Raw genomic sequence first — 23,501 nt, 5'->3', positions numbered from 1 at the left:
TATTTGTAAACGAATGTGGACCCTCCCCCCCCTCCATAAAATCACTATTTGGAGCTCAAAGCCAACATAGAGCAAAAACTTGTTCAACGTGATTAAAAAAACACATCACCTTCCTAAAGCAACTTGTTTCTTTAAGAGGAAAAGTGGACAAGAAAACTACAGCACCCAGAACCCCTCTTGACATTCCATTTCCCATGCCCCTTTGCAAAGGAAATCGACTCCTAAGAAAGGCTGGGGACCCCAAAAGCTCCTTTTGCTCGCTGGGGGTGGGGGAGCTGCTCCAGTTTGTCGGCGCTGCTTTTATTTATTCCTCCCGTTTGCAGATACCGTGATGGATCAAAATCTACCTGGTGAGTGCTGTCGTGGGAATCCGTCTCTTGCGGGTCTGGGTTAATTCGAAAGGGATTGAATTAACCTTTCTGCAGGGGGGCTCTTTATTTAGATATCCGTTCCCCTTATTCTGATCGCCTTATGGCGGAGTATTTACGAAAAACTGCGCTGTCGTTTGGGAAGTAAAATTAATTTCAAAGAGAGAAGGCAGAAGTTATATATACATGTATATACAATGACACGCTTCCTCTGCAGCTTCTCGGGCGCTTCCACGAACGGGCTGCAGACTTGGGTACCTTTGAAGATTAGCGAATGCCCCAATTTGGTGTTGCTGAGTTTAATCCTGGTTATCGTATCAAACAGGGGTTTGCAGCTTCGAGCCCTGTATAAATGGCTCTTGGGGTTCAAAAATCTCCTAAAACCTGGCTTTGGTGCGGGCTGGGGTTAATATGTTTGGAGGGGGGGCTGACACGCTGTGTTTTAATGGCTGGTTTAAGGGCTGCTCTGTTTTATCTGTGTTTTTAATTGTTTTATCTTGTGTTAGATCAGTGTTTCTCAACCTTGGCAACTTTAAGACGTGTGGACTTCAACTCCCAGAATTCCCCAGCCAGCCATGCTGGCTGGGGAATTCTGGGAGTTGAAGTCCACACATCTTAAAGTTACTGAGGCTGAGAAACACTCTCCTAGATCTACTTATAAGTACATTCAGCTGTTTTCAATGCCTCTTATTTGGATGAAGGGTTATGGGACTGTAGCTTTAACTTTTTTGGAACAGTAGAATGTTTTTAAATTTTATGCCTCTGTGTCAGAACTTTTTTGCCTATGGTAATGGAAGCAGTGCATTGCAGAAGAAAGCAGACTCCTTAAAATAAGCAGTGTAACCTCTAATCAGATTTCACTTTGCTTTGGCCAACTCATTTCCTCCTGTCAAAATTCAAATGGTGAAAAACAACATCAGCAACATGCCAGCCCAAATATGGATGTTATTTTTTAACCTGTGTCCTTTGCTTTTCTTTCTCTGTTTTTTTCTCCTTTCTTCCAAGAGTTGGGATTGCTACTGAGAATGTTGGTGTCCGCTTCTATTGCAAAATGGATCTTTGCTGGCAAAAACTTCAAGAAGGAGGTTTTCTGTTTCCAAAGAAAGCCTGTTTGCCTAGAACATCGTCCTCCAAGGTCCTGCAAGATGGGATGAGTAGAGCAAAATATGGAAACCAGCAGCAGTTTGAAGGAGACTTTCAACCTCAAGAAGAATCGGATTGGGAGGACACATCTGATGATAGCTCAGTAGTCTTCATTGAGGAGCAAGGAGATGTTAGTTGTGGGACTGACGGCCAGGAAGAGATCTTGGCTGAGGTGGAGGAGACATCCTTTGGGGAAGATCCAGAGGATTGCTCGATCCCAACAGGCATCTGCCAGAAGTTGTGCTTGCAGTAGAAGAATCTGAGAAAGGGGCTTACCAAGGAATAAACCGTGAGGAGGCCGAACGTGTCCTGTGTCCAGACCTACTGAGAAGGGATTCTGAGCAGGGGGGAACTAAGCATATTGGTTACAAGGATGGATCCTCATCTGGGGTTAAATCCAAGATGGCTCTGGATCCAGAAGAAGAAGCTGAACAGATTCCTTACTGGGGAAGAGTTGCTGTAGTGGAAGTGGATATCAGTCGAGAATCAGAGTCAGGTGTTTCTGAAGATGGTTCTCAAGGAAGGGAGGAATCCAATGGGGAGGAATGTGAAGAAAGCTACTCTTTTTGCGGGCACGAATCTGACGAGGAGGCAGTTGGCAAGTGGGTTGCCCTGTCTGTGAAGGAGTTGGTTGCTGAGCAGCGCCCTTCTCAGCCGCACCAAATCTGCAGTGAATGCGGACGTAGCTTGGCCAGCCATTCTGCTCTTGTCCGACGTGGCCTTATCCACACTGGAGAGCTGCCGTATGCTTGCATGGAGTGTGGGTGCCGCTTCCGGCAGTCCTCAGCCTTCGAGTTCCCCGGGGTGAGAGTCCATATGTTTGCAGTGAGTGTGGCAAAGTGTTCGGGGTCAGGTCAGCCTTGGTTCACCACCAGCAAGCCCTGCACACCAACAAGAGGCCCTACATTTGTGGGGAATGTAGGAAGGCCTATGCCAAGCTTTCTGTCTTGACCAAGCACCAACTGATTCATGCCAACAGGCGACCATTTGCTTGTCCTGATTGCGGCCAGGCGTTTGGGCACTGCGCTACCTTAACCCAACACCGGTGTGTCCACACAGAAGAGCGGCCGTACTGTTGCACCAAATGTGGGCAGACCTTCCGGCAGAATTCTGCACTGGCCAACCACTGGCAGGTCCACCTAGGAGAGCATCCCTTTTCTTGCCAGTATTGTGGGAAGGCTTTTGCTGGCTGGCCTACCCTGGTCCAGCTTCTCCGGATGCACATGGGGGGAAAAATGTATGCTTGTCTGGACTGTGACCAACAGTTCGACCTGCAGCACCACCGAAGCCAGCTGGGTGAGCACCCCTTCAACTGATCCTTCTGCAGCTGGCATTTTGCCTGGAGGCCTGACCTGGCTTAGCATTACGTTACGTGGAAGGCAGTGTGCGGCCCCATTGTTGTGCGGAGTGTGGAAAGCGCTTTACAGAGCCAACGGAGCTGAAGCGACACCAAGCCACACACCGGAGTTAGCAACCTTCCGTCTGCCACTCCTGTGGCAAATCTTTCACCCAGATTGCCGTCTTGACGTGGCACTGTCAGTTGCCCTGTCCCATGACTCAGCAGACCTACCGATGCGAGGTGTGTGGACAGGCCTTTGGACAGAGCTCTGACCTCCTGACCCACAGGCGAGTCCATAATGAGGAGCGTCGCTATGCCTGTGTGGCCCTTGGGAAGGCTTTTGGGCGCAGCTCCAGTCTGTCTTGCCACCAGTGGGTGCACGCTCATGAGCTCCATACATCTGTGGGGAGTGTGGCAAGAATTACACGCCAAGCACTGATCTCATTCAGCATCAGAGGCAACACACAGGGGAACGCCCCTATACAGTACATGCATGGATTGTGGGCAATCTTTTGGAAAGAAGGGGCACCTGGACTCTCACCGGTGTCTGCGTTGCCTTTCCTGCAGATCCCCGAAGGGGACACATAGTTCCTCATGTAGAGTGTTGATCTGGAAAGTCAGCAGGACATACAAAGGAATCTTGTAGGTTGGCAGCGGCATCAGCAGGGGATCAGGAGAGGCAAGATGACAGTGGTGGCAATGTGAGCAAAGCATCACCCTTTTTACATCCATGGACAAAAAAGGTGGGGCTTTGATTGCACTGTCATGACTGCCATCTTGCCTTTTTTGACTCTCCCTGAGGATGCCGGTGGTGAAAAGGTGGGAATTCAAGGTGGAGAGAGGCATGACAGCTTAATTTGAACACAGCTTTGTCCTTTCCCCTTGGATTCTCCTGAGCACCACCTTTCTGTCCTAAATCATAGCAGTGTTTCTCAACCTTGGCAACTTTAAGACATGTGGACTTCAGCTCCTAGGGGAATTCTGGGAGTTGAAGTCCACATGTCTTAAAGTTGCCAAGGTTGAGAAATGCTGGTCTATAGGCTAGTGATCAAGGGCATGTGCAAGGTTCCTTGCTATGAGAGGGCCACTATAATACGTTGTTCTAGTGCAGCTAGCTCTCATTATTTGCTAGAAGGTATGTCTGGCCAGATTCAAGTGGCTATGGAGCAGTAGACATTTTATGCACTGGATAAAAATGGTTTGTAAATTCTTAGTGTTACATTTATACCTGCTGAGGATCTGATTTGGTTAAAAACATGCGTATACAATAGAATGGGATACAAGGCCCTGATTCTTTCTTTCAGTCTGGGATTCAGATGCAACCAGAGTACCCAACTGAACTGAATTCAGCTGTCATTTCACAGTGAGAAAAGGGGGGGGGGGCAGGCATCCAAATTATATTTCTGTTTTGATGTCTTTATCCTGTTTTCCCCTCCAAATGCAAAGAGTTATGTATGGAGTTGCTGCTGTTTGAGATAATTCAAATGCTTAATCTCTTACATCATGCTGGAACGTTGAATGTCCTTGGCAGTCAGAATCCAAGTTCTGTCCTGATCCAGATCACTCTGGAGAAATCAAGATTAGAACTTGCCCTTGCGTACAGTCCTGAAGATCTATCCTCTACCTCATAGCTTTTGAATTTCTGTGCTTTAGTTTCATAAATAAAAAACTCGTAATATATTCTGGCATGGTTTAAGGATTTGACTGCCCAGGTATGTACGTGTGAATTACAAGTGTGCAACTTCATTATTGATTTTTTTTGGTCAGTTATGATTAAGAAAAGTTAATTAAAAAGCCAGCTCTTTGCTTGGGTGTGGCATGGTGTACATTTGGAGGAAATTTCAAAATGTGCCAAGGACAGTTTTGAAGTATGAGGGAAGGGAGAAAAATTAAGTTTTCCTGAATGGGATGAAGTAATTGAATTAGGCTCCTATGAATTCAAAGCCATTTTCCCATATAATTTTTTCTGAGAGTGGTGAATTCTGTTTCATTGTGCCTTTCAATCTCTGCAGAGATTCAATCATTAGTGCGATCAGGTCATTTTAGATTTTGGACGAATGGTTTTATAGAGGAGAAGGATTTTAGTAGACAATATGTTTCATGCACACTATTTTAGGAGCCCTCCTCCTCCTGTAGCATGATTGGATTTATCAGCATTTTGGGTCCTCCAAAGAATATTCCACCTTCCCTAAAGATGACTCATTTGAACCTACCCCTGCTCACACGTGATTGGATCATTTCTGATGAAGGTTCACAGAATTGCCCAGTAGGTTGGTGGAGGGTTGATTTGCCCTTGGTTCTTGCTAATCCTAGCTCAACTCTCTTAAGATGTCACATGGCTTAATCACCTCTTCCCCATATGTTCATTTCCCATCGCACATTTATGAAGCAGAACAGTGTTGCGCTGTGCCCAGTGTTGCAGTGAGCCATGGCGCACTTAGCCAGAACAATTATTTGTTGAATAAGCCACAGTGGGCTGCAAGCACACCTCACACCCAGCTTTCAAACTACAGTGGTTGGGTTCCCACAGCCAACTAAGCCAGATCCCAACAGAATCATGACAGGCTGTAGTGTAATGTCTGAAGCCAGCCAGCCGTGCTCTCCTTTCAATAGTTCAAAACTGTCTTTTGCACACTTAGGGAGACTGACACCACATGAAAGGTCTGGAAGGATTTCAGTTGTGCTGTTTAAGCCAAACCTTCAACCATCAGGTGTCCTGTTAATGTGTTCAGTTCAAAGTCCTGTGATGTCTGGTATCCTACAGTATTGATTGAGGGTGATAGCATTTGAAGACGAACATCTTGGAGGTCTCCGGTCTGGAAAAGAGTGTATGAGCTTGGCATCGCTCAAATTCCCTTCCATGTAGGGCATGGGACTTAGTTCAGTTGTACGTGAAATATAATTATGGGTAGGTTATTGTAGGCGCACAAATCCCTTAAATAAAAAACGGCCTTTATTTTATTAAATGAAACAGAAGAAATGAAACAACAGAAAAAGAAAAAACAACAGCAATGTAAGGATTCTTCCGACGTGCTTTTGTAAGAGTTGCAATAAAGGATGAGCGTATTTCATGGTAATCATCCGTAGTAATCTGCAAGCAACTCATTCATAAATCGCTGGATACAACCGGTCTTCAGTCCACTGAATAACTCAGGCTATATATTTCTCTTTCCAACCTTGAAAGAGTGGGGTGGAGGAATGCAGGCAGCATTCTGCCTCCGATTCGTTTCTCCCCTGCGGGTGCTCACTTCACAGCTCTCCACAACAATAGCAGGCTGAAGGGCAACAGGTGAAGCTCCCGCCCTCCACGTACGGCGAGAAGGCTACAGAATGGCCCCACTCGTATTTTAATATTATATTTTAGTCCCTCTCTCATTGGTTCCCTTGGTTTTCTCCGCGCTCTCCGATTGGGCCACGCCCGCCCGCATTGTGATTGGCTGAGGAGGAGACGGAGCCGTAACATCCGGGCATTCTTGACCAGCCGGGCAAGCCATCGGCAGGGAGTAGCGGACCAGAGAGGGAACCGCCCCTGTTGTCTGCCTCCGCGGACCTCCGGCGCCTCTTTTCGCATCTTGGCAGGTGGGGACCCTCTTTCTCTCGCGCGTGCCTCCCTCCCTCCCTCCCTCATTAGGGAAGGCGGTTCGGGCTGGAAGGGGGTTGGCGAGGGGTAGAATTTCCCCTTGCCTTGCAGCCTTTCCAGCCCATCATTCAGTCCTCCTCTGCCCCTCCCCGTGAGATGGGCAGCTCTTCTCCCTCCCTCTTATTCCCCTCCCCATCCCCGCAGCCCCCTTGGCCACCCCAACCCCCTCTCCTCCCCGTAATCGTCCCCATTACTGTCATTTGTGCCCCGTGTATATCCCGGATTTTAGCCGAGAGGTCGAAGTGGTTTGGTTCTCCCTCCATTCTCTGTTCCTGTTGGGAGGAGGGAACGTGGCTGACCCGAAGTCACCCGGGGAGTTTCTATTGGCTTAGGGTGGGTTTGAACCTGGGTTTTCCCACTCTTGGGCAAGTGCCTTAGCTACCGTATCAAACTGCCTCTTCTCTTCCACAAAGACGCAGTTTTCCTTTTCTGCTCCGTAAAATTGGCTAGTGGCACCTTCCCTCTTTTCCCCCAAATCCAGACCAGCTTGCTTCTTAGCTTCACTCTGTCCTGGGAACCGATGGGGGGGGACGACTCATTTTTCTCCCCCCTGAAATCTCTCTGATCAGCTATGTTTTTATAAGTGGGAGAAGAACTTCTCCATACCTCCCTTTCCCCCCCTGACCCAGCCCAGCCCTGTCCATCTCATAATATGTCTTTTCCTCTCCGTTTCAGGGCTGGCACATTAAACTGCCACCCTGCCCTATTTTATTTAATTTCCCAGTCAGCGGGACCTAAGCCGAAGAATACTTGCCCCTGGGTTCTTTGCTCTCCTGTTCCTAAGTTAAAAAGGAAGTTTTACCTTCTGTGCTCAAGCTTTGTCTCCACCTTTCTTTTTACTTTGTAATGATGTTTATTTCATGGCGCTGAGTAGGTTGAATTATCTTGAGTTTGTCTCAAATAATTTACACACCATCTTTTGTGGAAGATTGTTGATTATCTGCTCTTAATTGTACTCCCCCCCTTTTGCTCTTCTTTTGTTCCTTTTCTTTATTTCTGGCTTGTCATTACAATATGTACAGCTGACTAATTGCGGTCGATTACAGAGGGGCGGGGGAAAAGCAATCAATGGACTACATTCAATGATATGTTTCATGCTCATATTTTGTCTGTCATTCCAAAATATGGAACCCTGACGGCTATAAAATAATATAGTCAGTGAATACTTCAGGAGAAATTAGTCCGAGATTTGAAATGCTATAGTGAATACTGGCGTTTTCAGCTTGCGCTTAAATTGTAACCAAGCACATCTTTAAAAAGTGGTATGTTGGCACATCTTTAAAAAGTGGTATGTCTTGAAGCCCATCTGTAATCATTGAGGACTCTGAGATGGAGAATATTATTCCTGGATAAAAATGGTTAATAATAGTTTTTTAAACCACAAACCATAAATTAAAACAACAGGAAAAAAGAGCTTGCCAAAGAGTGGATAAGACTTCTTTTGTGTGTGTGCCTTGGAGTCAGTCTTGACTCCTGGTGATTGCCTGAACTAGTTCCTTCAGTTTTCTTGGCAAGATTTTTGGAAGTGGTTTGCCCTTGCCCTCTTCCCAGGGCTGAGAGGGAGTGACTGGCCCAAGATTACCCCCCAGTTTTATGCCTAAGGTGGGGCTAGAACTCAAGGTCTTCTGGTTTCTGGTCTGGTGCTTTACTAAACTGGATGAGGCATGTGTAACTCTGATTGGCCCTAAATCCATTCATTGTTCTTCAGCCACTAAGCTCTATGGATTTCTTGGGTCATCTTACGCAACCTGGGTGCCACCACTGTTAAGGTCTGCCTTCTGTGTCCACCTGCTGCATTTCCCATAACAAAGAAGAGAGTAGGGAGCTGGGCATTGGACAGTAACCCCTTGGAACAGTTGGCCTGGCCAGCAGGATTCATGATTCATGTTTCTCTCTTTGTGTGTGTGTGGGGATGTGACAGACCATGGCTGAACCACCCGTTGAAGATGAAGGCGAGGAAGCAGCTCAAAGTCAACCCAAGCAGGAGTCAACCCATCAGGCCACGGTGGCAGCCAAGAACTTAGCTATTTTGAAGGCCCGGTCATTTGATGTCACCTTTGAAGTGGGGGACGAGTATGAAGTCATTGAAACAATTGGTACTGGAGCTTATGGTGTGGTGAGCTCAGCACGACGCAAGGACACAGGTGTGTAAGGCAAATCTCTGCTGGGTGGCTGTTGAGATCTTGTGTGGTTTCTCTCCTGCATGGATGCTGGGCGTAGAAGACTTATCTTTGACTAGCAGCATATATCAGTAATATATTTCCTGCTGTTCTCCATGTTGTGTTTTCTGCAAAGTTTGGGTTTGAATTAATTTTACCCTGAAAAATTAATGCATGTAGGTAGCCCTCGTTTAGTGACTGCCTCCTACAGCCACTGTTTGTATTTATGACAATGATGAAAAAATAACTTTGCGACCAATCCTCACACTTATGACTTTTGCAGGTCTATAAAGCAAAGGAAGCTGAAGTAAGATTATAAGCACAGTTGTGGTTTTACTTAATGACCACTCGCTTAATGACTGAGTTGTCAGTCTCAACTGTGGTCGATAAATGAGGACTACCTGTAATTTCCTCATTGCAGATACTTTATTTGTTAGTAATGAGAGAGGCAAGAAACTATGCAGATTAACGAACCACCATTATTTGATTTTTAAGAGATACTTCTCAGTCTTGCTCTCCTTTTTATTATTATTATTAGACTTTTATCCCATTTTTTAAAATATATATATACAGTGGTACCTTGGGTTACGAATGCCTCTGTTAACGAACTTTTCGGGTTACCACCAGCTCCGGCCACAAAAATTTACCTCGGTTTGCAAACTCCGCCTTGGGGTACGAACAGGATAGGCGGCCATTTTCCCTCCCGTGACATGGTCCGCGGCCATTTTCCGCCCCTGACACGTGGTTTGCGGCCATTTTTCCGCCCCTGACATGTTGTCTGCAGCCATTTTTCTGCCCCTGACACGTGGTCCGTGGCCATTTTCCGCCCCTGACACGTGGTCGTAGGGAGGGGGACTCTCCCTCCAAGCAGTAGCCGCCTCCCTGTCCTCCACGCCAGAACGGATTAACGGTAATTACATTGAACCTTATGGGGAAATTTCCTTCGGATTGCGACCAATTCGGGGTGCGACCAGAGTCATGGAACGAATTAAGTTCGTAAACTGAGGGTTCCACTGTATTTGGTCAACTCAAGGCAGCAAACTTACCTAATACTCCTTCCCCCTCCTATTTTCCCCACCACAACAACCCTGTGAAGTGGGTTTGGCTGAGAGAGAGCGACTGGCCCAAAGTAACCCAGCCGGCTTTCATGCCTAAGGCAGAACTAGAACTCTCAGTCTCCTGGTTTCTAGGCCAGCCCTCTGATGTTTACTTTTTAAGTTCTATGCTGCTGGATATGCATCTTATAAATACATTGAGAGTGACACAGCCTTAAAAGAGACGTTTCCTGTCTAGGCCACAAACTTGCTTTTAAGAATGCTTTTGCCTGTGCCACGTTCAGGCTTGATGCCTGGGTCTAAGCCAGCGTTTCCTGACCATCTGATTTCCAGCTGCTTTGGGAGTATATCTACAAAATTCTTCTGTCACACTGGCTGGGAATTTTGCATAATATAATTCCAAAGGAACTGGTTGGTGCTGGGCTGGTGAAGGCTTGCCAGGCACTGGGAAATAGGGAGACTTGGTTTTAGATGTTGCGCTGAAATGCAGAGAAGACCCTTGGCATAAGACGTTCAGACATGTCAAGATCCTAAACTACATAAAATGTTTAGGTTTGATTCAGAAACTGAATTAAGGAATAATATGGTTGTTTACTTTTGGTTCATTTTGTTGTATGAATTCAAACTCAGCTATGTGTGGTTCATTTGTAAACAGTGGTTAAGGAAAGGTGTGAGTTAACCGGTTGGATATGCATAATAGCTTACTTTGGAAAGTGAATTACCTAATTTATGGGTTCATGCAAGACAGCGCAATATAAATTGACTGAATAGGCTGAGTTCCCACAAGACACCATCCTGCCCCCCCGCCCCAAATAGTCCAGGTTAAAAGTAACCAAAATTAGCATCTTGTGTGAATGAATCCGCTGCATTTTTAGCTGGCCTAGTTAAGTATGTTGTGAAAATTCGCTCCTGTATCCTCTCTCACAGCTTGAGGTCAGATCAAAAATATTTTGGCAGTCAATGCTGCCGTTTCTTTTCGAATCGGAGCAGTATAGCTCCTGTATGTTTTTCCCATCAACAGTCAAACTGCTGGATTGGGCACCAGATCTGCCTTCTGTACTGTATTCAAAGGCAGCCCCTTTTAGTGTGCATTATAGGAATGTAGGCAAGAATTCAAATGGTGCAGCCAGGTTATCCCTATTCAGATATAACCTAGCTGGCAAGATAGCCAAGCCTGCCAAAAATATTCTGGGCTGCTGTTTTTGTTTGAACCTCCACGAATCCAAGTGAATTAATTTATTTCTTACACACATCAATTTATTTATTTCTTAATAAATAATGTATTTATTTCTTACACACATCAATCATAAAGATGCAAGTCAAGTTGCACTAAGAAAACATGCACATTCCTCAAGCTCCCTCCCCAATAAAATCCATTAGATCAGTGTTTCTCAAGCTCGGCAACTTTAAGGTATGTGGACTTCAACTCCCAGAATTCCCCAGCCAGCCATGCTGACTGAGGAATTCTGGGAGTTGAAGTCCACGTATTTTAAAGTTGCCGAGGTTGAGAAACACTGCATTAGATTGATAACTTAGAAGTGTATAACCCACTTAAAAAAACAACAACACCCAGTGCCTGTCAGAATGCATCTGAGGACCTTTGGAGCTACATACCTATGAACTGGGAAGCAAATTTGTGATTTGGAGAATGCAAGAGAGACACATCTCACCTCTCTGCCCTGTTTTCCACTTACCAGGCCAGCAGGTGGCAATCAAGAAGATCCCAAATGCCTTTGACGTGGTGATGAATGCCAAACGTACCCTCCGGGAGCTAAAAATCTTAAAACATTTCAAGCACGACAACATCATTGCCATCAAGGATATCTTGAAACCCTCCGTGCCTTATGCTGAATTCAAATCTGTGTAAGTGGATGTGTGCTTTTGACTGCTTGGGTTGGTGATCGGTTAACTTGATGACTAGGCTGGGAGAGCTCTAGCTCGGTGTTTCTCAAACTTGGTCACTTTAAGACACGTGGACTTCAACGCCCAGAATTCCCCAGCTAGCATGCTAGCTGGGGAATTCTGGGAGTTGAAGTCCACGTGTCTTAAAGTGGCCAAGTTTGAGAAACACTGCTTTAGCTGGTCCTGCCTGTGCCTTCTAGCCCTATCTGAAATTCCAGTAGCCTTTAAAAATAATACATTAAAACAGCTCATCTCTTCTTGTAGAAAGCTGGTTAAGTCAGTGAGGATCCTGAACTCTTACTCTTAAACAACTAGCTTTCTACTGGCAGAAAGAATGTGAAAACTTGTGAGTCAGTCCGATAAGGATTATGCTACTCAGTTTTCTGCAGTGCTGAACTGGCTCTCAATGGCTGAGTGGTTCTTCCAAGAAAACATCTCAGTACAGACTCCATGGTCTGTGCTGTATGAACTACTTGAATGTTCTCGTGGCTGAGTGCATAGAGTTGCACTGAAACAAACAAAGACAGTTATTCATCACTGTGGAAGGTAGGAGACTGTGTTATAGCTGACTGTGTTGTGGTTTGCTGAAGAAGAGGGAGTGGAGCAGACCTAGGATCTGTAGGGCTTGCACAGTTCCCAACCAATGAAACCAAGGCCGTAACCTCTAGAGCAGAGCAGAGCCCATACCGTAGTATAGTTTCTTTGAAGACTGCCATTAAACATCGTCGTCTTCTGTGAATGTCAATTTCTTGAATAATCTAGTACTGATTTGGTAGTGAAAAGACCTCTTGATTGGGGTGGACAATCTATTGTAGATGTCAGGCCTAGCCCAAAGAACTCCAAGAGACAATGCCAATTCAATCCAGCTATGCTTATTAGCTACAACCTTTAGCAAGAATCTTCCCAGACTAAAACCCCAGTTCCCAAAATCCTCCAGCCACAACAGTGTGAATTCCTCAGGGAGGTGCCAGTCTCATCCTCTTGTTCCTCCCACGCGGTTCTGGCGAGCTAAGAAAATGTTTATCTCCCTGAGCTTGGCCTTCATAATTCCATTCCATCACAGTAGGCTAAAAACCACCCTTAACATTGTGTGTGTTTGTGTGTTGAGAGGGATGGGTAGGATCACATTATACAATTGGGTGGGGTGTGATTGGGAGTTTTTAAAAAAATTTTTTAATGGTGATATGGTTACTTTAGTGGTTGCATTTACTGTGTTCATGTGTCTCCCACCTCCAAATGGTGGGAAACTACACTGTTAGTTTTCAGCAGTTGTACCCAGAGGGAGCTCTGAAGGCTACAGAAAGGGTCCTGAGGCCACAGGTTGCCCATCTCTGCTCTTGAAGGATGAGTTGACATCTTATTTGTTTGTTTGTTTTATATAGCCACCTATCTTCAAGTACATGACTCTGGGTGGCTCACAATTCTAAAATAATTAAAACATATACAAATATTAAAGTAAAACAAAAAATATATAATTTTGCTTGTTGTCAGACCACAAATTGGATAATTGGCATGAAGGCTTCTTGGAATACTGAGTGTTTGGGTAAATTGCTGTTTCTGGTGGAGAAGTGACTCTTTCTGCATCATCAGAACCCCAGATTGGGTTCCTGATCCTTTGGGGCCATAAGAATTTCCAATGGAAGGTCTATCATGTTTCGCTGATACCAAAGTAGTATAATGTTTAGATTGTCAGGAAGTTTGGAAATCCAGATCCAAATCCCTCCTTGATAGCTCATTACTGTCCTTGGATGAGTTGGTCTCTCTTAGACTTACTTTCAAGGGTGTTTGTGGACAAAAAGAATGGAAATAGCATGTATGCCTTCTCAATTCAAGGAGGTAGGAACAAAATGTATGAAGGCCACCTATGATGGTTCTTCTAATCACAGTCTTCTGGGTTATCACATAAGAAGGTTGATTATATCATTATATGTGCAGTGCTACCATTTGGTTCTCGAGCAGCATGCAAGGTTATTTTTACAAAAGCCCAACAAGGAAGGTTGTGTGTCTGTATACGCATGTGAGAAGAAGTCCAAGATTATTCAGCAAGTATTGCACGTGAGCAATCCTCAAGATTCACTTTTTTATTGACTTACGCCCTTTTTTCCTGTGGCAGGTATGTGGTGCTAGACTTGATGGAGAGTGACCTACACCAGATTATCCATTCCTCACAGCCTCTCACCTTGGAGCATGTGCGCTACTTCCTCTACCAGCTCCTCCGAGGCCTTAAGTACATCCACTCGGCAAATGTCATCCACCGAGACCTCAAGCCCAGCAACTTGCTGATCAACGAGAACTGTGAGCTGAAGATTGGTGACTTTGGGATGGCCCGGGGCCTCTGTACCAAGCCAGTTGAATACAAGTACTTCATGACCGAGTACGTGGCCACTCGCTGGTACAGAGCTCCTGAGCTGATGCTGTCTCTGCACGAGTACACACAGGCTATAGATATGTGGTCAGTGGGGTGTATTTTTGCAGAGATGCTTGGGCGGAAACAGCTCTTTCCTGGGAAAAACTATATCCACCAACTGCAGCTGATTATCACCGTCCTGGGCACTCCTCCCGCAAAAGTGGTCCACTCCATTGGTGCTGACCGGGTCCGTGCCTACATCCAGAGCTTGCCATCACGCCAGCCAGTGCCATGGGAGAGCCTCTACCAGAATGCTGACCGGAAGGCCTTGTCTTTGCTCTCCAAGATGCTCCGCTTCGACCCACGCGAGCGCATCTCTGTAGTGGAGGCCTTGAACCACCCGTTCTTGGCAAAGTATCATGATCCAGATGACGAGCCGGACTGTGTCCCAGCTTTCGATTTTGACTTTGACAAACAGGTGCTTACCAAGGAACAAATCAAGGAAGCCATTGTGGCTGAAATCAAGGACTTCCACGAGCGCCGGGAAGGCATCCGGCGGCAGATCAGTTTCAAGCCCGCTCTTAGGCCAGCAGTTGTGGATGGATGCGTGGATGATACCTCCAACCAGGCACTGCTCCTGCGCTGCAATGATATTGACATGCCCAGTGCTGGTTCTCCAAGAGCCGGAGATGGTGATTACGCAATGGCCTCTCCCATACCCTACCCAACAGAAACGATTGACTTCACCTCTCCTCTTGTGGCTTCCTCTGTCATGCAGCCGGAAGTAAAGGCTGAGGTGGAGGCCCCAGCTGCCCCACCAAAGCGGGAAGGGGCCATCTCAGATGACACCAAGGCTGCTCTCAAAGCCCTCATCTTGCAGTCTGCACTCCGGAACAAAAACAAAGGTAAGGTTGCACAGGTTTTGCCCTGGGAAGTGGTGTGAGAGGCCTGTGGGTTAGAGATAATCTAGCTATTTAACCTGCCTCTCTCTGAACCATCCCAGCTTTCTTAAAAAAGGAAAGCTTTCAGTTTCAGCCAAAATCAACTAGCCTTTTGGAAGAATCTTGAGGCTTTTCTTTTTTTTAAAGACAATATTTATTGTATGTTTCTTAGCAATTATTTATGTTCAGGGAGATTGTAAGCCTGAAGAGTAAGACATAAATCATTGCAATAAGTAAATACACGGATGTTTTCACTTTTCTGACTTTATACTTGTTTTTCCTTCATTTTTATGTCTGTCTCTCTTGTTAAATAAAAAGCAACCTCGAGTATTCTTTCTTAAAGAAAGGTAGCATACCATTAAGTCACTAAGAAATGAATATCAGTGTAGAATCTAGAAACTTGCTTGCAACCGGCATCTTGACTTTTTTGACTCCTCCCCCATTGACACCCTGGCTCCTTCTGTCCTGCAGATATACCTTCCTCTGTCCCAGAAACTCCTGATATCCGGAGACCAGTAACGGCGAAGGAACGCCAGCGTGAGAGAGAGGAGAAACGTAAGCGGCGCCAGGAGCGGGCCAAGGAGCGAGAGAAGCAGAAGAAGGAGAAGGAACGGGAACACAAGGACATGCTGACCGAGAATGACCGGAACCTTCTGGAAAGGTGGACCAAGATGGTGGACCGCACCCAGAACAAGCCAACCCAAAACGGGTCCACGGTCCCAGCCCAGATAACCACTGCCAGTCATGTCATGCCTTCAGTTCCTGCTGCCAAGCCCTTGGCCCCACAGGCCCACCCATCGAGCAGTGTCACTCCTACCCCTTCCCGTAACACGCCAGCACCTTCCGAATTCCTTGCTTTCTCTGACAAAGCGGGGCCTGGCCTTGCCCCCAAGCTCACGCTCGTTCCAGTGGGGACTGAGCTAACATCGGTCCAGGCCTCCAACGCCAACATTGTTCGCTTTTTCCCAGCGCAGACTGCCCCGTTCATGGTTGCCACCCCGGCTTGCCCCAAAGCCATCCCTGCCAAGTCCGAGTGCCTCCTGAATGTCAAGTATGCCCCGAGCCAGATCTTCCAAGGCCCGTATGGCGTGACAGCCCTCAACGCTTGGCGTAGTGTCTCCCAACCTGAGAACTGGGCTGTGTCTGGACAACTGCCTGTTGGTCAGCCTGAGGTGGCACCCGCTGGGCCATTGCCAGAACCGGTTGTCAGCTTTGTGGCAAGAGCTGGGGCGGATCAGCCTCTATTCCAGCCTGAGATGGGCAAGTCTGAACTGCCGCCACAGGGGCTGACTAGAGAAGAAACTAGAGGGTCTGTTCAGTCCCAGGTGGCTTCAGGACTATCTTCGGAGTCTCCTGATATCAACGTGGTAACCCAGCAGCTGTCAAAATCTCAGGTAAAGGCCCTTGAGGGGCTCTTGTTTTTGATCCTAGGAGGGTACACGGCTTGGGGTAGTCAGCCAATTGATATTTGCGTCCTGTCCTAAAATTCCTTACAATAGACCACAAGAGTTGGGAGACCTTGGCATCTCTAGAAGATGGTCATGGTAAACGTAATACAGGTTCTGCAGGACGCTTGATAGTTGGATTCCCACTATGTTCTGTGGAGACTGCAGTGTTTCTCTTATGGATCGAATTGCTGATAAAGTAGATTTTATGACTACGGTGTGTATATTTGCCAGTTTGTCGGTCTCCAGTAACTCCATTAGATGGCACTCACTGATTTCAGAATAAAAAGCAAGACCAAAATCAAGCAAACGCTCTGTTGGCATGTTTGAGCTCTGAAAAGATATTCATCATTTTTAGTGTGCATATTAATGCTTTTTTTAAAAAAAATATTTTTGGTAGCAATGTAAAATCTGGCAATTTCACCTGGTGCCTGAAAAGTTTGCTGAGTCCTCCTGTGGGAGGAAGCAGCTAACAGACTTGGCTGTGGATATATCACAACCTGTGTTTTAGATTAAAAATCTTGATCAGTCCAAAACATTTCTCCTGGGTAATCTTTCATTCAAGCCAAGGAAAACTGGTTTCCACGACATGTACTCACCTCTGAATGCTTACTTGCTTTACATGTGCTAACCATGGGGATAATCCAGAACCTAACCTGTCTCCAGTATGCTTGTATGTGTTGATTGGCATGTTTCCAAGGGATGAATGATAAACATCATGCTTGGAAGGGGATATTTAAACCAGGAATGGAGGATGAAGAATCAGGGTCACCTAAAGAAGTCTCTGCCTTACAACTCTGTCTCTGAAGATGCTCCCAACGACTTGAGTTTTTCTTACTGGTGTGTCTCGACAGGAAAGTGGGTCAAGAAGAGTTCCATGCAAGGTCCTTGATGTCAGAATTTTTGTCAGCAAAAGAGGGCAACTCTGCCTAGATTGCAAGATGGTCTGCAGGAAGTCAGTTCTACATGAGCCTTTAGAGACAAGCAGGATTCTTTTTGTAGCGTGAGAAAGGAGCACAGGACTCTTGGTTATGTGTGCCGATCCATGCAATGCCTTGAATAAAACTATGTGATGATTTTAAGCCAGCTCATTCTGGATCAGATCTGGAGAACATTAATTTTGATCAGCTCCCACTGAAAGAGGATTTAGCTGGTCTAAACTTGTTTATTCCTCTGATTTGTGATCATAGTTAAGTGCAGCTAACTTCTTTGAACTGACATTCCTCCTCCCCCCACTTTGTTTGGACTGGTTAAATGCCAGTGTTTTCCTCTTCCTAGTGTGCTCCAGATGTACTTTAACTCCCATAATTTTCGAAAAGTATATCCAAAAGAGATGCTTACTGGGGGGATTATGGGATATCACTTTAGGGTATCAGGTTGGGGAAGACTACTTATCAAGTGACATGGGTTGCCCATGGTGCAAGGGACAGCTGAGCAATCAGGCTATTCATGCAGGAATAAGGCTGTGCAGAGAGTCTCTTGTCTTCAAGACGGTAGTCATGCATTAATCTCTGTGTGGTTCTTCATTCCAGGTGGAAGATCTTTTGCCTCCTGTCTTCTCTGGAACACCCAAAGGCAGCGGTGCTGGTTATGGGGTTGGATTTGACCTGGAAGAATTCCTGAATCAGTCTTTGGACATGGTGGGGGAGAACAGAGAGAGGTGAGAGGTGTTTCTTGTATCTTGCTTGTTGGGGCTTTGTAGGGAGAAGTGTGTGCTGTGGAATCGGTGGGAGGAATCGGTGCATTCAGTAACGGATGTTTGCCTTTATATCGAACTAGCTACTTGATGGGCAGCAGGTAGTAACATGGCCCTATTAGACAAAGTGAAAGAGGTTGTCTTTCATCGATTGGATTACCTGCTCCAATAATACTGAAGGCAGGGCAACCTTCTCTTGGTAGATGAAAGCCAAGGAGGAGGGCTTTTGGGTTTCAATTGTAAGATCTGACAAACAACATTGCTTAGTTGAAATCTGCTTTCTGCTACCTGCTCCCCTTCAGATGAGTTTATCTTCAACCCCCACAAGGCCCAGCTAGTCTCTTAAAGATTATGGGAGATGAGGTCCAACATGTCTTGAAGGCATCATCTTGTGGATGGCTGGTTTTGCATGATTTCCAAATGTGGCAATTTTGGATGGGTTAAATTTGTTCTTGACTCTGTAATGGCCTTTGTTCCTATATTTGGTGAGATTTGGAGAGCCAGTTTGGTGTAGTGGTCAAAGTGCTGGCCTAGAAACCAGGAGAATGTGTGTTCTAGGCCTTCCTTAGGCCTGAAAGCTGGCTGGGTGACTTTGGGCCAGTCATTCTGTCTCAGCTCAACCCACCTCACAGGGTTGTTGTTGTTGTGAGGAAAATAGGCAGGAGGTATGTTCACTGCCTTGAGCTGACCAAATTAAAAAAAAAATGGGGTAAAATATTATTATTATTATTATCATCATCATCATCAACAACAATAATAATAATATAATGATAATTTGTCTTCTGATTTCTTCAAACAAATCTCTGCTCTCTCTCCCAGCACCTTCAGTTTCCTATAGTGGTTCCTGAGGGCTAAAGTGGGTTGGGCTCCACCAGAAGCTATACTGCAGAAGCTATCACTAATTTTTATCTCCCCTCACTTCATGCCATAAAAGAGATTTTTTTTTTCTGGAGAGACTCTAAAATTTTATCCAGAACGGTATTTCTCAGCCTTAGCATCTCTAAGATGTGTGGACTTCAACTCCCAGAATTCCCCAGCAGCATGCTGGCTAGGGAATTCTGGGAGTTGAAGTCCATACATCTTAGAGTTGCCAAGATTGAGAAACACTGATTTAGAATATTTAGAGTTCCATATTTTTGTCCATTGCTTTGTCTTCATCTCATCTCACTTCTCCTGGTCTCTTTCTCTCTCTTTCTCATACTTCACTTTATTAGTCAAGGTGACTCTGCCCCACTCTCAGCCTCCCTTCTCGCTGATTGGCTGGAAGTCCATCGCATGAACCCTGCCGACATGGAGTCCCTCCAGCAGGAACTGCAGTTGGGCTCTCCCATGATCCTCTCTGACATTCCGGACCTTCAAGATGCATGAGAAGCTGAGATCCTGTTGGCCAACATCTTCCTCTTCTGTCTCGTTTTAAAAAACATTAGAGTGGATGTGAAAGATCAAGGCGATTTGCCTTCTTGATGACTTGGGCTGGAAATGTCACCACAGTGCCTGCGCGTTTCTGTTATTTTGCTTTAAAGCAAAGGTGGATTGGACTGATGTTTAGACTGGAGGCCTTTTGCAATAAGAGTTGAGGTGGACTTGGTTCCACATTGCCCTCTGTGGGGATGTTGAAAGACACAGGAGTGAAAACTATTCAAGAAAGGACTCCAGCAACAACACTAAAGGATGCATCATCTGTTGCCTTGGAAACAGGTGTCCAGTCAATTTCTTCCTTGACCCCACACTGTGTTTTCCTTACCTCATGGCCTATAAGCATGGATAACGCTTTCTGCTTAGAATATTGAAAGCTCTTTGAAAGGGCAGGATTCACGTAAAACATGTTCTCCAGGTCTTTTCATAAAGGAATAAACATACAAGCATCAAATCCAGCCTTCCTCTATAAATAACCTTTTTCAAATTGGTGCCCTCCAAATTTATTGGATTTCAGCTTCCCTAGTCTTCCCTTCGGTCCTCTCTTAGATATTCTCTTCCTTCAAAGTTCAGCTTCAGTCCTACATTAAGTGTGAAACCTGGCTGGGTGACTTGGGGGCAGTCGCTTTCTTTCAGCCCAACCCACCTCCCAGGATTGCAGAGAAAATAGGCAGGAGCCTGATGGACATCACCTTGAGTTGTACAAAAAATTAAGGCGGGATCTAAATCTGATAAATAAATAATCCTGTGGCTGCTAGGGATTATGGAGGTTGAAGTTCATATGCATCTGGAAGGCATGCGTGGGGAAGTTTCTTTTTAAGACCATGCTTTGCCCTGCACTGTGAAACAGCTGGATTATAAATGTGTGGAGATCAAAGGAACTGCCTTGTATTGGGTTAGGCCAATGTGTAATCCAATCTCATATGCTGTATTCTGACCAGCTGTATCTCTTCAAGATCTCAGATAGAGGTTTTCCCTGAATTTCTTCAACTGGAAATACCAAGCATTGAAGCTTCAGCCTTATACGCTACAGGTTTTGCTGTTGTTAATTGGTTACTACTGTGGTTGCCCAAACTAATGTTCTAGAGAACTTGGGAACTGCTGTCTTAAGTGATGATGTGGGGATGGAACAGAAAGGCCCACAGATTCCAACTGAAAAGAGACATAAGTGTAAAGGGCTTCCTTGGCCTCACCTCAAGGTGCTGTATCGTCATGCAAGAAGAAGCCTTTGAAATTATGAGGGAGGAGAGAAATCCCAGAGATGTAGGTTTTCTCCTTTGTTGGTGTTACCTTGACAGTAATTGTCCTGAAGCAAGGCAACCTTCTGCTTTTAAAGTGAAGATATGCAATGTTGAATGGTGCCTATGCTCAAGGTTTTGAGGATAGAGATTGTGCAACTCTGTCTTCTACTTTGTGTGGGATGTGACTGTCTTACCAATACCTACAGTATTGTCTATTTCTGTAGGAAGTGACAACTCCCTCTAATTCATACCGTTTCTGCCCCATGTCTGCTGTACCAGGATCTCTTTTAGAGCCTTCTGTGTGTTCAGGTAGCTGAGCAAGGCTTGTTCCAGCGTCCTGGTTGCCATTTGCCATATGAATGTGCCTCTGGACAGTGGCCATGTAATAATGTCTCCGTAAGGTTGGTGCTACCATATCTTGTCTGCAGAAATCTGGATGACCCCTAAGTGGCAGCAGACAGAGAGTTTTGGTTTCCCTTTACTGTCATCTGGAGTTTTGTAGCCTAAATATAGTAGTCCTGATAAGGCCAACATAGTCTGCCTTTGTAGAGTGGACAGTTTGCATATTCAACTTGGTGACTAGCATGGTCTGCCACTATAATGTGCGTGTATGTATTTGTGTATGTATATGTGTGTGTATCTTTTATCATATCAAATTGGGTTGAAATGTTTCTGCTTGGGTATGCCAGGTAGGTGAAGTTTTGGTTAACGAACCCTGAATCTCTCAAGCTGCCCTCTTACCAGGTAGGGGTTTTGTGACCAAGCGTTCTGGGGAGCAGCCTGCATTTTCTCATACCTCAAGGTTGGGTTCACCTAACAGGTAACCACCCTGTGGTTTGTTTGGTTCTGGTTGTGGGAACCTGTTGCAGCTTATATACCATGGCGTAGCATGTTGAGCGAACTCATCCAATTGTGTGTGACGGGTTTTTTCCCCCAACGAATTGTGGTTAAGCATGTTCCATCAAAGATGTGTGAAGGAGAATCTTATCTGAATGTAAGTCTCTCTGGACTTGATGGGACCTGATTTTGGATAGCGTGGCATTTGTATTGCTGAAAGAACAGCAAGGATGGTACCCAAGACCCCTGGAAATGCTTTTGCAAGATTTATTCCTTTGGATGTGGCTGTCCCAAGATTATTTACCTACCTTAAAATTTAGAAGGATTTTACTATTTAAATGCCCCCCCCCCATCTCTAATTCAAAATCTTCAGTGGAGAGGAGAAGCTGTTGTGTTTTTCTACAGCAGTGTTTCTTAAAGTTTGGTCCTAGCATCCCTGGAGGTCCCCAAGACTGTCTCAGGGGTTGGTCCTCAAAATCAAAAGTATTTGCCAGTTGATGTTGAAAAACAATATAATAATAAAATCCCATCAAACAATAGTGAGAAGTGGTAGCAGCAGCAAATGTATCAATTTTAATTTTTAATATGGTAACTATTGATAAATATAACCCATACCAACAAAAGCTCTTTTGGAGTCCCCCATAATTTTTAAAAGTGGGAAGGGGTCCTGAGAGAAAAAAGTTTAAGAAACACTGCCCTATGGAAATACATATTTTGTATAGTAGAAAGCCTCCTTTCCCAATTCATAAAGTCCTGCTAGTAAAACCATTTGGTCTTCAATTAACTTGAAATTACCTGGGATCAGTTGGTCAGATTTTCCTGTTGCTTCAAAAGTGACAAAAAAGGGCCTCTCCCCCCCCCCCCAAATACTTAGAAGGCCAACTTGTTACACAATTCCCTCCTCCCACACAGTTGCCTTTCACTGGGGGGGGGGGGTCAGGTGTGGATTTGAAAGCTGATATATGGAGACTCTGGATACTTTTGTGACCCGTACAAAACCCACCTCTGAAGATCCAGAGGTCAGATTTGGGATCAAGCCTCGGGTGCAATTTTGAATTAGTATGTGCAACATGTTTGGAGCACTTTTGAGAGTCGTGTCAGTTAACTGTGGTGCCTTGGTGGTGTATTTTCTTTTCTCTGGTGATGTTTTAGGAAAAAAAGAAATGTTCATTAAAGTTTCTATTAAAAATGGTGATTTATAAAAAGCCGGAACAATCTTGTGCTTTCTATTCCAGATTTCTGCTGGGCTGTTTCTTGCCTGGAAAAGCGCAGAGTGTGATCTTTTCATTCATTTGTAGTACTTCTCTGTGGCCAAGCTCTAGTGATCTCCCTGGGGTTTGGTCTTTGAGACTTTCCAGAGATACTCTAGTTCATTCTTTGATGAATAAAAAAAGGATGGAAGAAACAGAATGATATCAAGAACATTCCAAGTAGAAGAAGGCTTTGTCTGGATCTCAGTTAACAGTCCCTACTGGAGGTAGAGGACTATTATGTCATAACAGTCTGGTCTGCAACTGTCTTAGGTGGGTGTTGAGCTAGCACTAAACCCTCATCCAGTGGGACACAAAGACCTTTCCAAGACTAGCCTGATCAGTCTCTGTCTAAAGCAGGGTTCTTCAACCTCAGCAACTTTAAGATGGGTGGACTTCAACTCCCAGAATTCCCCAGCCAGCTGTTTTGTGTTTTTGGAAGCAAATAAAAATATAAAATGAATAAATATTCCTCCCACCTCCTCAACAAGTTTACTTACTTACTTACTTATGTATTTTTTTTTTAATTTATATGTCACATTTACATAGCCGCCCATCTCACACAAAGCAACTCTGGACAGTTATGGACAGAAAACAAATGGGTTCAGTCAGGAATCCCAAATCCCTTGCTTTGGGCCCTTTCTGTACATCAAATATGGTGCCTATTCAGAAACTGACGCTTCTCATTTCAGAAACCATGTACATCTGCCCACCAAAGCTTT

General features: G+C 45.2%; 1 protein-coding gene and 1 pseudogene across 2 annotated transcripts; both read left to right on the top strand.

The window, feature by feature from the left end:
* Positions 1-214: 214 nt before the first annotated feature.
* LOC112542590 (uncharacterized) lies at positions 215-4,662 on the top strand (annotated as a pseudogene). Its single transcript, XR_015796489.1, has 2 exons — positions 215-350; positions 1,374-4,662. The product of XR_015796489.1 is annotated as an uncharacterized LOC112542590 (transcript).
* A 1,641-nt stretch (positions 4,663-6,303) lies between these two features.
* On the top strand, positions 6,304-22,734 carry MAPK7 (mitogen-activated protein kinase 7). The gene is made up of 7 exons (XM_007442554.4): positions 6,304-6,429; positions 8,412-8,634; positions 11,402-11,567; positions 13,720-14,858; positions 15,366-16,288; positions 17,872-17,999; positions 19,250-22,734. The coding sequence occupies exons 2-7, from the start codon at positions 8,415-8,417 to the stop codon at positions 19,401-19,403; spliced, it is 2,730 nt and encodes a 909-aa protein (XP_007442616.2). The 5' UTR covers positions 6,304-6,429; positions 8,412-8,414; the 3' UTR covers positions 19,404-22,734.
* Positions 22,735-23,501: the final 767 nt, after the last annotated feature.

The sequence above is a fragment of the Python bivittatus genome, unplaced genomic scaffold (assembly GCF_059951505.1).
Source record: "Python bivittatus isolate LINGU-HERP-01145 unplaced genomic scaffold, Pbiv_v1 ctg000440_np1212, whole genome shotgun sequence".
NCBI lineage: Eukaryota > Metazoa > Chordata > Lepidosauria > Squamata > Pythonidae > Python > Python bivittatus.
Note: the sequence above shows the minus strand (reverse complement) of the source record. Positions and strands in the feature narration are given on the sequence as shown.